The following is a 13,072-nucleotide window of genomic DNA, read 5'->3' on the forward strand; positions in this document are numbered from 1 at the left end:
CTATTTATTCTGTACTTTACAAATAAGTATCTCACATTAAAAAAAATACGAATTTTATAAAAAATGTCATTTCTTTTAATACTTTATCTTTGAATAAGAATGTGAAGTCATGCTTGCAAAAACAGAAACTACAGCAGAAGAATCACTGTAAAAGTAAAAAATAGCTCAAGAGCTGCATGAAATAATAGTAAGAATAGTACAACTAAATACATTACATTTTTTCACTGGTGTGAATTATACATTGAATAAGTCCTATTTTCAGATCTAAACAACTGAGAAACTCACTGGACTGATTTAACACAGTATTGAACTTCACTCAATACCAATTTTTTTCTTACACCAATGAACAAAGCACTTGCAGGTAAGTGATGGGAAAAGAAAACAAACGTGTGTTGTGGAAGATGAGAACATTGTGTCTCATTCTTCCATAACAAAAAGAAATAGCATCTTGTTCAATAATAAAATCAAAAGGAATAAAGTTCAGAAGGTATAAGAAGCTTGGTTATGTTCCAAGTCTGGTTCAATACATCCTCTTTCAATACACAGAGAAATAAGGAAAAAGATTAGGCAGAAGAGCTTAAAGCTGCCATAAAATAAGTCTACACAGACTGTTCACTGCACCTGGGTCAGACAAATCCCTGGGATCAACAGAGAATGTGGAATGAATGGCTCAAAAGCAGCCCTGTGGAGGAGGACTTGGGCATATTGGTAAATGAAAAAATACACACAAGCTGGCAATGTGCACTCACAGCCCAGAGAGCCCAACGTGTCCTGGGCTGCATCCGAAGTACCACAGGCAGCAGGTGAGGGAGGGAACTCTGCCCCTCTGCTCTGCTCTGGTGAGACCCCCACCTGCAGTGCTGCATCCAGATCTGGGGTCCCAGCATGAGAAAGACAGGAATCTGCTAGAGAAGCTCCAGAGGAGGGCCACAGAAATGGTCAGACTGCAGGAGCACCTCTCCTATGAAGCCATCCTGGAGAAAATAAGGCTCCAGGAAGACCTTATTGCAGTCTTTCAATATTTAAGGCCAGGGCAGAGGGAACTGAAATGGGGGGGAGAGGAGAGCATCTTCTAAGAAAGAGAGAGAGAGACCAAGCAACTTCTCCAACTGCCCCTCATTTGGTTTTGGGTTTTTTGCTAACAAAGCAAGGTTATTTAACTGTTCTTTAAACGAACAAAAAGTTCAAGAGTATGTTACAGGTAAGGATGGGTTAATGAGGGCACCTCTCAGTTGCCTGGTTGAGGTGTGAATATTTCCAATTCATTCCTGCTGTGGTTTATTCTAACCAGTTCAAATTAAAATCACAGCTTGGATTGGAAGGGATCTTAAAGATCATCTAATCCAATCCACTTCCATACATTTGCATCAGTAAGAGCCTAGTATCTGCTACCTGAGTTGTCAGATACCTGTTCCAACATAACACCACAAAGCCACTGGGCTTGTCATGTCATCAGGTGTGCCAAAAATCCAGATTAAAAGGAAAATCATCTCTGCAGTCAACACTGGGAGTGTGCATACATCATCATGACATATGAACTATCCTTATGTAACAGTGTGCCTTTACTCTTCAGCCCACTCTCCAAACAAGCCAATAACTGTTTTCCATCCAAAGAATTCTCAGAAAACGAAAATTACTTTCCTTGATATATTTGGAACAGAATTTACTAGATGATCTTTACAGTCCCTTATAGCTCCAGATTTTATATATTACTGAGGGGGGAAAAAAAGTGCCAGACACCACAAGGAAATCTTAAATTCACAGAGCAGCAACTTAATCAAGGAACTTTACGATGTTTAGCAAGCAAACATCTTATTAGAGAGAAGTAATACAACAAACTGCTTAGAAATGCATTGAAAATACCAAAACATTTGAACACAAAATTCACATCTAAGATATTCACCAGTTTTCACGCTCTGTGGAACAGTTTGTGATCTCAGAACAAAGAGCAGGATAGAAACTAAAACAGGAGCTGCCCAAAATAGGTACTAAGGCTTAGAGTGGATGGATTTCTTTTATATCAAATATTAGCCATAATTGTAATGGTTCCTGATAATATATTTGTAAACTGTATTTTCTGAAACAACAAGTATTAATGCTGTATTTCATAGAGCACAGGGACACAATTTTTAGATCCTAATTTTTTCTTTATTCTTCCAGTAAGTAAATACAGGTATTCTGCATAACATAATGTTTTCCTTGGCACATGAAACAACTTAGAACAAAAGCGTAAGAATAAAATTCGGAAAACTGAAATTCTTTGGAATTCCTGATATTATCTCTAGTTTAAAAAAAAAAAAGGTAATTAATTTAACAGTAAGAAGCTATAAACAATGCAGAATGTGATTTGAAATTCATTCATTTCATTCATTAACTTTTCCTTTTTTTGGTTTAGATTTTTTTTTTTTATGTAAAAATATTTATCAACATTCACAGCTTGTTTTGCAAATCAATCTGTGCAATCATGAAACAGCCTTATGGACACTGTACTGCATATGATAATCTGCTTACTCATGGTCTTAGAATAGGACTATTAGTGGAACATTGATATATCTTTACCACTTTCTAGTTTTACAGTAGGAAATCTATGAAGGAAAAGTTAGCTATTAAATGTAACCTTGAGCTTTTATTGTCATTTGATACTTTTTTTCCTAATGGGTAGAATTTAAAAATACCAACATGCTTGAAAGTTATGGACAGTTTTACATGACACAGAATTTCTGGGCCATGTGGTGTGCTCCTCTGCACCTGGTTTTCCTTCTCCCACAGGGAGCAGACCATGCTGGCACACAGGTGTAGACCAAGGATAATAATTGAAGTGTCAAGGGCTTGGAAAAGCACAGAAAAGTGGATAACTTGAAAACATCTTGGCCTATTATACTTAAAAGAAGAACTATGTCAACTGGATTAATAAAAAATGTACTGTGCTTCTCACCAAACACCATCCAGTTCTCCATGAATAAAGAGATCCTCCCTTCAACCACTGAAGGACATTGGCTACTGTTAGATTTTTGGGCTTAGACAGTGCTGTGCTCCAGCAAGAACATAGTTCCTTGGGGCTCTAGCTCCAGACTGGGACCTTTCCAGTCACACTGTGATGAGCCCATGCCACAGTGACTAAAGACTGGTCTCCTCTCTGGTTTGAATGACACCATTTTGGGTGCCTGTGACACTGCCAGAAGGGAAAGCTGGGAGGTAAAATGGTCACCTGCCAGGCAAAGCTCCCTACAGTGAGGTTTCAAGTGGATCTGACATATCTGGAGGCACAGGATGAGGATGCAGAAGGTGCTCTGAGCCCAGGTGGTCATGCTGGGATGATTAAGTCATCATTTGTATGCCTTGGTCCTGACATCAGTCTCACAGACACAACTAGCCAAAGGGCAAGCACTGATTTTATGGTCGTTTTATGCTTACAGAGCACTTAGAGAAATTGGGCCTCAATTTGTACACGGCATTTTCTGGATGTACCAAAAGAATAAAAATGATTGAGGGCAAAATCTTCTTACTGATCAATTATGAAATATATGTACACTACTTTTTTAACGCAAATCTCAGAAGTTTGTTCCATTCAAGAAAAAAATCTTCTGTAAAGGGGCATTTAAGAGGCTTCTGTTATCATAGATGACAGAAACATCTAAAAATATAGCAAATCAGTGCTGGAAATTTCTAAAGAGTTAAGATGCCCTGAAATCAATTTCAGTAAGAATGAGATCTGGATGTGTGACTAAAATTACACAATTTATACTGATTGTCTGGGGATAAATTAAGCTGAAATATGCAAGATGATTAAAAAATCCTTTTCTATTATTATACACTTATTTAATTTAGCAGAAAAAGTAGCATAAATTACACTTTAGAAAACTATTTCCAGTTAAAATATGTGTATATTTTTTCTTAATAATGAAATGTTCAATATTTTTCTGTTTTTTAATTTTTTTGGTTTTTTAAAAAATATTTCGAAAGGATTTATAAAATAGTCTGAATTTCATGACATGGCTGTGGACCATCCCTATAATTATAATTCAACCTACAGTATTGATGAGGTAGTAGTTTATTATTTCCCAATAATCCTTGAATAAGTGTTTCAGGATTTTGAATGTTTACAGGAGCTTTAAAAATAACATGACCCAAATTGTGGAAAATACTTTAAATGATTAAATAAAGAATTAATGAATAACTAAAGAAGAACTTTTTTTTTAAATCTGTTTATAACTTTTTTGCAGTACTGTCCTGGTTTCAGCTGGGTAGAATTCTTTTAATTTCTTAGGAGCTGGCACAGTACTCTGTTTTAGAATAGGATGAGAATAATGTTGATAACACACTGATATTTCAGTTGTGCTGAGCAGTGCTTACTCCAAGTCAAGGACTTTCCAGCTTCCCATGCTGTGCCAGGGAGCAGATTCACAAGAAGCCATGAGGGAGCATGGCCAGGATGACTGAACTGGAGTGGCCAAAGGGACATCACAGAACATCAAGCTCAGCATGAAAACCAAGCAGAGCTGGCCAGGAGAGCCCCCCACTGCTCAGGAACTGGTTGGGCATCTTCTGTGATATTTCCACATCCTCAACTGTAATTCTTTACAACAGGCAGCACACAGCTATGCACAAAAAGGTAATACTAATAGAATTGTATGATTGTATTATACATTATATCTGATATATATTATAATTAGCAATTGTTATCTGGAACTTACCTAAACTTTTGCTCTTGCCTTACTTGCCTGGCTTGACGTATTTTCCCTGGGTGCACCAAATAGTGTGTGGATTCCAGCAAAATTACCCTGGAGTATGACAAGCACACATAATGACTGCATTGTTAACTTGCAGAATGAAGAGGAAACTCCATTTATTCTAACGTTTAAATGCAGGCTCAGTAAAAACAGCTTATTATTTTCAATTAAAGATGCTTTAAAAGTACTTGTGGTTTAACCCCAGCTTTTCTGTAAAAGATCTTCTCCCTTGATATCAAACTAGCATTTCTTAGTGTTATTTGCAAGTAAACAATATACCCCCTGATGAAAAACTAGATTGTTCAAAACACTGGAAGCATGATACAAAGAATTTTATTTTTAGATTACTGGTTCAAGTGTTGCCCAAATTGATAATGCCTTAACGTAGCTGTCAAGTAGCTTTTGAATGATATAAAACTTAATTACATAAAACTAAATTCTTCATAAAACATTCTAAAATTCTATATAAAGCTATCATCACTTCATTGATAATTCCAAGAGAGTTATTCAAATCATAGGATTGATTCAGTCTCACTAACCACCTCAAGAACTTCAAAATAAAAAGACAGAAGCTAATTAAACTCATATGATTCCTACACACAAGGCTTGTGCCAGAGGACATTGCTGCAGCAGTGGAAACAGCCCTGTTACAGGATTGTTATTGTTCTTGTTCTTGTTGTAATTTGTATATACCAGTCCTGTTCTGCAGGGGAAAGAGAAATTTAATTTGCAGCTTCTGCAACACGTATATTCATATTGCAGGAAAAAAAAAAAGTTGAAAATATTATGAAAGATGGTTCTTGCAAATAAATGAATGCGATGAACCAATGCTTAGTTCTACAGACTAAAGACAAAATATGGAGTCAGATCACTTAAAGATCATTTTAAAGGGTACAACAATCGATTTCCTTTGTATTAAGGAAAGCAACATTTATAACTCTGCAGTTGTTGCAGCTATGATGAATACAAATTAAAAATTAGACTAACTGATAATGATGCAAGCCCCAAGGCAAAAGCAATTTTTCTTTTGCATGCTTAATAACTTAAACAGCAGGATAAAGCAGATTGGGGAAAAAATAACCACTTATTAATTAACATGGCTTGTTTTTCTTTGTAATTCTGCTGGACCTCAGCCAAACACAAAAATACAAGCAAGGTTCATGAACTCTGTTTGATTAAAGCTCCAGCTTTACTGCTTACACTGAGAAGGATTTCAATTAAGGCTTATTTATCTTCTTTATTCATTATGATAGCTTCCACTTCATAGTGCTTGTAACAATTTTGGGAATGTAAATCCCTATTATTTAATCTCCAGGTTTTACATTTTTAAGAAGAAAATTATGGAAAAGAGTGGATAAAACAGCATGATCATTAAAGACTTGTCTTTACAGCACTGTCTACCTGAATATGCCATCAGTTTTGAAGGGATTAGTAACATTTAGGTTAAATTTCTTCAGCTCATAACATGGGGATTTGCACTTTATCATATCCTAAAAGAGAACAAAACACACAAGGCCAAGAATCAAGTTATCATCATTTTTTCCTTCTTATCTTTACATGTCCTCTATTTTTTCTCTTGCCACAACCTTCCCTTCTAACAGAGTCAGAGGGGCTAAAAAAACAAGGATCACCTAAGCCCCATCTAAGTCCAGATGTGCTCAATGACTGTGGATTACAAACATGGGCCTACCTGCCCTGACTGGGACATATCTGACAACTACAGAGTCTCTGTGGTTAAAAAGCACAAATAAATTCAGAAACATCTAACAAAAGCTTGTGGTCCATCTACATGTGGCATCTGAAATCACTAGGATGAAGCAGATCAGCACCTCCATAACAGAATTTCCAAAAACATTCATATGCTGAAAGGGCTTCAGATTTCTTTTCAGAGCAATCAGTGCAAATGTTTACAATTTATTCAGGATCCAAATGTGATTTATGTCCTTAAGAATCTTACATATTCCTCTATGTTTTTTCCTGAATGTACATAATCTAATATTGGAAATCTGAAAATTCACAGTTCAAAGGCTAATGCAGATGGTAACTCATATTTTCGTTCCTATCTCAGTTCCCTTTTGCTTGATATAATGTACGGAATAATTTTTTTTTTTTTTTGTGACAATATTAATCATACACACATAAACTTACAATAGGCTCAATATTCTTAACTTCAGATTTCAGGGAGAATGTCAGTGTGGCACCATCTACTCCATCAACTTTATTTGAGATCAGTATCAACACTGCTTCAGCAGGGTGCAGGAAACGAACTGTGAATTCCACATTTACAAAGCCTTGCTTCCTACGAAAAAAAAAAGCACAAAACTGGGACTCAAATTACTCAGAAATGTAATTTCAGGAGCACATTTCAGAGTCTTTTTAAGGGAAGGGTCCTAGAAAAGACAGTAATTTGTTTCTTCTGAAATACTTTGTTTTATATTCTTCCGCCTAAGAGTACCTTGAAACATTCCTATCAAAGAACTAGATAGATAAAGAGCACAACTGAATCCTTATTGTTTTTTACATCAGCACATAGCTCAATTTTTCTTCCCACACACACTAGCACAGGAAGTTCCCTTTCGTTAAAGTATCACCCTAAGTTAACAACTGATCCAATTTATGCTCCTCTATTTGAATAGGTTTTTCTGAGTTAAGCAGTCAGACATCCTGTTAGGCATTTTGCAGGGCAGATCTAGATAGTCTTAATCAAATTATCATTGAAGAGTGAGAAAGAAATTGGTTAAAAAACCCTTCAGAATAATTAGTAAAGCTGAGTTACTAAGAGGCAGAAAAAACAAAGTTCTCCTGTACAAGCAACAGCTTCTCTCTAATAGGAAAACTGGAGAAGATCACACAGAATGAGAGTTTAGACTAGGTACAAATTTAGACTTTATTTGCATCAGTCCTTCAATGAAGCAAGAACAAGAAGCTCTCACTTCGAAGGTCTCAAAATTTCTCTCTGAATTTGAGATTAGTTTTAAGAAGGCAGGAAGTCTCAGATTGTCAGCTCTGAATATTGATGATGAAATCCTGGAAGTTCTGCAAACCTGGCTCTTACAGCTTTCACGTTCCTACTGCAGAGCCCCCAGACAGTACCATTTATGACACTGAAGAGTTGCTGAACCCCAGAGTCGGAGGCTCCTAGGTTACCTCACCGTTCAAAATGTCTGGAAAAAACATGCTGTGATGCAGGCACCCAGAGGAATAAACTGCCTGAGACATACACTCCCAAAGCCACCTTAAGGATCAAGTTTTAAGAAGTCTGCTCTGGTCACAAATAGGAACAGGCAACGGCAGCATACAGAACTTTTTGGCTGATTTTTGCCCTCTGACTCATGCAACAGCTGAGAATTCAGATTTGAACTGTTGCCTTTTGTGGCAAAACCAAACGTTGCTTAGTTTCATCTATTAATCTGTGTTTTGGTCAATTTAAAGTGAGGGAAAATTCATCTTACAGAATTGTTCTATAATCTTGGGGTTTTATGCTATTCCTGTTGTGAACTGCAAGTCTGCATGGCACAGTGCAGTGCCCTGGAGAGTGGGAATCTCAGATCAAGAATTAATGATGCCATATGCAATACATGAAACTCAGTTACACTGAGAATGTTACTCACATTACTATAATTTCCAAACACACCTACATTATGATCTAACATATAGAACCTGCAAGGCTCCCACAAATCTCTTCAATTCTTGTAGTTTTTAAACACTTGCAGGAGAATATTAAGAAAGCTATTAATTACAAAGAACCTATTTTTCATCTAGTGATCATGACATTATAATAAACTTGGCAGAGGTTACCGTGCATGACTGGCATTTCCACAGGTTTTTATTTCTGTGCAAGTTTTCAAATATTTTTTGCTATATATAATGCCAAGCAGCGCAAAAACAAGGCCATGCACATTTTCTTCTGTCTTGATTTTGCTTTGTGGTTTGTTTTGGGTGTTTTTTAAAGGTGAAGTGAAAAATAGCCATGGTATTGACCTTTCATAGAAACACATGATATTTTCCAGGATTGAATTTATATAATAACTCTTATTTGAAGTAATTGCAACGAAAACAGAATCAAATCAACCTCACAGCTTGCTGAAAACATAGCATTATTTGTTGTTCTCTTTGCATATATTTATAATAGGCATGTAATTTAATACTGACATATTGATGGCCCTTAAAGAGCACTGTATTTACGTTGAGTCTTCTTGAATTTGACCATCTATATCTGATTTCTTTTTCTCCTTCACAGTTTATTTTCATACAAATGTTGACCTTTTTTTTCCTTCTTACAATCTCTAATCCATTTTCTCTGTAAATGAATATCTTGCAGATAAACTTAAAAACTGTTAACTGACAGCCAGAGACACCACTATATCCCTCTTGTCTTCTCTAGTTAAACATGGATTAATGAAATTCCTGTATTTATTCAAAAATCTGCATGGCACAGAAAGAGCAAAATGTACTAAGTGAACAAAAACAAAGAGATGGTGATATGCCATGAGTATTTCTGCTACCAGAAATGATATCCTAATGCTTTCCCAAAATTAAATCTCTCTCAAATCCTTAGATAGCTCTCAGACATGTAAGATGAACAAATAACTACACCACATCCATCTTAGTGGGGAGGAAGGATAGGGGCAAAATGATGCAATGTAGTACTACTCAAACCTCTGTCATGGTCTCTTTAACTCCCACTCATGCTTAAATTAAGAATTAGAACCAAAATTTGAGACCTCAGAAGAAAAAAATTTACCTGCTCATGCTTCTACCATGCGTTGATTTACAAAATGTGAATCAAGTTTTGATACATTGGAAAAAAAATACACGTATTGGAGACAGATGACTCCTGTAATGATCTGAAGGCTTCTATATTACTCTTAAAGCTCTATTGAGCTCAACTTCAAGAGTCCCACTGAAATATTACTCTAGATTTGTTCCAGGTTAAGGAGAAAAGCCTGACCCTTATACCGACTAATTTTGCCCTGTCTGTAGTTGAACACATTTCTAGTGTTCCACCACTCTTAAAAAAGTAGGTTTCTATTTCTGTAATGCTACAAATAATAATACTAACATGTCATTACTTACATAGGGGAAATGGTAACAGTGCTTCCTTTAGGTAAAGAGAAATTTCCAGCATCTCTTCCCACAAGAATAGCGTTGTACACCAAATTATTACTGCTTGGGTTTTTCAGGCGCACCTATCACAACAAAAACAACATCAGCCTATTTTTACTCCTTTTTTAGACTATAAAAGGTGTGTTCTGCAGGTAAGTTCCAAAATACTAACTAAGGATATCACAAAATAAGAAAGTACTTCAAGTAACTGGGTAGATAGTTTTCCTTCCTAAGGAGCGTAGATTTCCCACAGACTATCCCACCTTAACTTTTGACAGTACTCTATTTGCAGTGTACACTGCACTCCTATGCCTGTGAATCTCTTATTCCTCTCTTTGATCTCAGATTTGTAAAATTTGTAGATTTTTTCATATGCTTACAAGCATAGGGAAAAAACAGTAGCAGAAGTGAAATCCCAAGACTGAAGAGAATAAAAACAGAAAATGCACACTTTCATCTTCTATATTTACTAGCCAAATGACACGAAATCTACTCATTCTTTGTTGTAGCTTATACATAATATAAACACATGTATACATATATACAAACAGAGTTTTAACCTTGCATTACTACAAATCGAAACTCAATGGTATCAATACCTGTTTAACCACAGTTGTGTGGAGAGTGCCTGTAAACTCTATAGTGTTCTTGGGTAAGTAGTGAGGGAGATTGTCATATAGGTGGACACACAAAATAAGCATCACGACAGGGTTTGGATCACAGATATCAGTGGCCTAATATTGAAAACAAGAAAAATAACCAGATATTCAGTTAATATTTTGCCTGTATAGTCTAAAGAGAGGAAGAAGAACAAAAAAATTTTGAGTAATTCTTATTACACAAATAATTTCAATCTAACCTGTAATAACTGGATTATTCTCATGGCTAATATGAATAGGAATCTTGTCACTGCACAAAAAAAATCCCTGATTAATGAAAACCACTGACATGCTCTGGTGATAAACTCAGGGTAAAAATTAAGCCAAACTTTTTTCCCCCAAGGTTCAGCAGAAACAAATGCTAATTTTATTAAATGCAGTGTAAAAGAAAAAGCAAGGAAAATTTACTATCTGGAAAAACATATGTCCTTACTATTTAAAAAAAACCCAACTTTTAGTTTATGAAGAATACCATCCCAAATACTCCTACATACAGCTTTGCAACTGTTTATGGAGACAATGACACTTTCCAAATACCAAAGATACAGTTGTATTTATTTGGGATACTAAATTGCTTTATAAAAGGTATCCAGTATTCCTGCATCTTAAATATTTGATTTACAGAAATTGAGTGGCAGCTGCAAAACGTGTCAAACTTTAGTTCTCATCAATTCTGGTAAATCAGCTGAAGAGAATGGCAGAATTATTTTCCACAAAGACTGAAAAAGGAAGAAAAACTTTCACTCTTCTGGACTGTCTTTAGTGTGCAAGAGAGATGTATAGACATTTATAGAATCTCAACTATCGGGGTAAATTTTTATCTTCAAGTCAAAGTTTATTTAAAGTTTTCAAGGTAAAGTTCTCTTGCCCCATGCCCAACCAAGCAGCTCATCCTACTCCCAGCAGTTCTCACACAGCTCCTCCTCTAACCTTCCAAGAGAGTGAGTACATAACTGGGCACTGATGTGAAGTTTCCCTGCAACTCTCCATGGTTTCCTAGATAATGTTTGTCCTTGTAATTCTTAAGATTAATTTCATATACTCTTCATGCACTGATGTAATCATATGTCTCATCTCATATTTCTGTTTAATTCCATCACCACTGGCTGAAGATTTGAACTTCAGGATGCATTTACTATGCAAAGTAAAAAAGCTTCTTTGTGCCAAAAGCTTTAAATCTGAAGTCTGAAAAGTATTCTGATTTTTCCATTCACTTATCTCAGTAATGGCTATTGAATGTAAACAATTATTCCAATATAGCTGTGGTTTTACACCTCTACTTTTCACTCCTCCTGCATTTTCATTTAAGATAGCAAAGATGCCAGAGTAGATTATCTGTTGAAGACTAACTTTCTATTGCCACCCACTTCTTCCTACCCATTTCCACTTAGATCAGAATTTATTTCCTCAGAAAATACTATTCTATCCTGTGATGAATTCATAAAACTCAATTTGTGACATTTATCTACTAGTGCAAGAACTAAATTTTTAGTAAATAAATAAATTTGTGTATTTCCTAACAAGATTCATCAGAAAATTCACATTCAGTAAACATTACTTGCTTTAAAAAATATGTGTTTGCGAACAATAGCAATAATTATGAATAAATAATAGTAAAATAATAGAGTCTGAAACAAATTCCTCTACTGGCTATTCCCAATCACTGCACCTTCCATACCTAATCTATCTTTGTCTCCCACATTCCCTCCATGTCGCTGCTCTCCACCATCCTATCTCTCAATATTTTATTTTGGGCTTCCAGCTGGATCTTCTTCAAATCAAAGCATTTTAAAACTTTAAAATATCAGACACGAATAAAAACCACTAATACTCTAGGGTTGAATTGTCAGTCATGATTAGAAAGTGGAAACAAATAATCTCCTGCCCAAAGCACTCCATCTTAAATCTAGACCTTAATCCTTAAAGGGATTTTAAAGCCTTGAACTCCATTAAAGTTGTCATTTAAACCTGAAGCCAAAGACTTCCAGACAGTGGAACTTCTTTATTATTACAGAATCTTAGATTTTTAGATTGAAAATGCCAGCTGTTGCAGACCTAACACATCTCAGCTTGTGCTGTTAATTAATGCAAAGCTGTCCTGATAGTTCAGAAGCAGTGACTGCCTGAGTCAAGAACTTTTCCAATGCTATTGGAACACTTTTGCCTGTCAAATTTCAGAGACAAGACTACCAGAAAATTCCCAAATTAAGAGAGTTCAGCAAAAGGATTCATGTGCTTCGCTACTTTTATCACTGACGAACAAGATAGTTCAGAAGTTTCTACAATAGTCTTAGAAAAGTACATATGAATTTCAATGAATCTATGTAAAATGTACCCTTAGAACTAAAATACAGACCTTGAAGATCCAAGGTCTGTTCCTTTTTCTAGTACTGACTGATTGCATACCTTTGTTTAAGTTGTTAGTCTGCACAGAGGTGGATTTTCCCATCTATTGTAGACAATTTAGTCTTAAAATCAGCACATTAAGGAGAATATCCTAGAATTCTGCTTCCATATCTAATGTGTTCAACACCTTTTCCTTATCTGGCATGCAGCCTCTGCCTTCACATGCTGAAC

The 13,072-nt window shown here is 35.7% G+C and overlaps 1 protein-coding gene across 1 annotated transcript in view; it reads right to left on the reverse strand.

Moving 5' to 3' along the window:
- The window catches only part of CFAP47 (cilia and flagella associated protein 47), a 280,968-nt gene that overhangs the window by 178,267 nt on the left and 89,629 nt on the right, over positions 1-13,072 (reverse strand). The window contains exons 36-40 of the mRNA XM_032100897.1: positions 10,436-10,570; positions 9,807-9,919; positions 6,879-7,029; positions 6,132-6,220; positions 4,695-4,781 (exon numbers count right to left, since the gene is read on the reverse strand). Coding sequence (XP_031956788.1) covers positions 4,695-4,781; positions 6,132-6,220; positions 6,879-7,029; positions 9,807-9,919; positions 10,436-10,570 — 575 coding nt within the window. The remainder of the gene's footprint in view (positions 1-4,694; positions 4,782-6,131; positions 6,221-6,878; positions 7,030-9,806; positions 9,920-10,435; positions 10,571-13,072) is intronic.

This window comes from Corvus moneduloides, chromosome 2 (genome assembly GCF_009650955.1).
Source record: "Corvus moneduloides isolate bCorMon1 chromosome 2, bCorMon1.pri, whole genome shotgun sequence".
Lineage (NCBI taxonomy): Eukaryota > Metazoa > Chordata > Aves > Passeriformes > Corvidae > Corvus > Corvus moneduloides.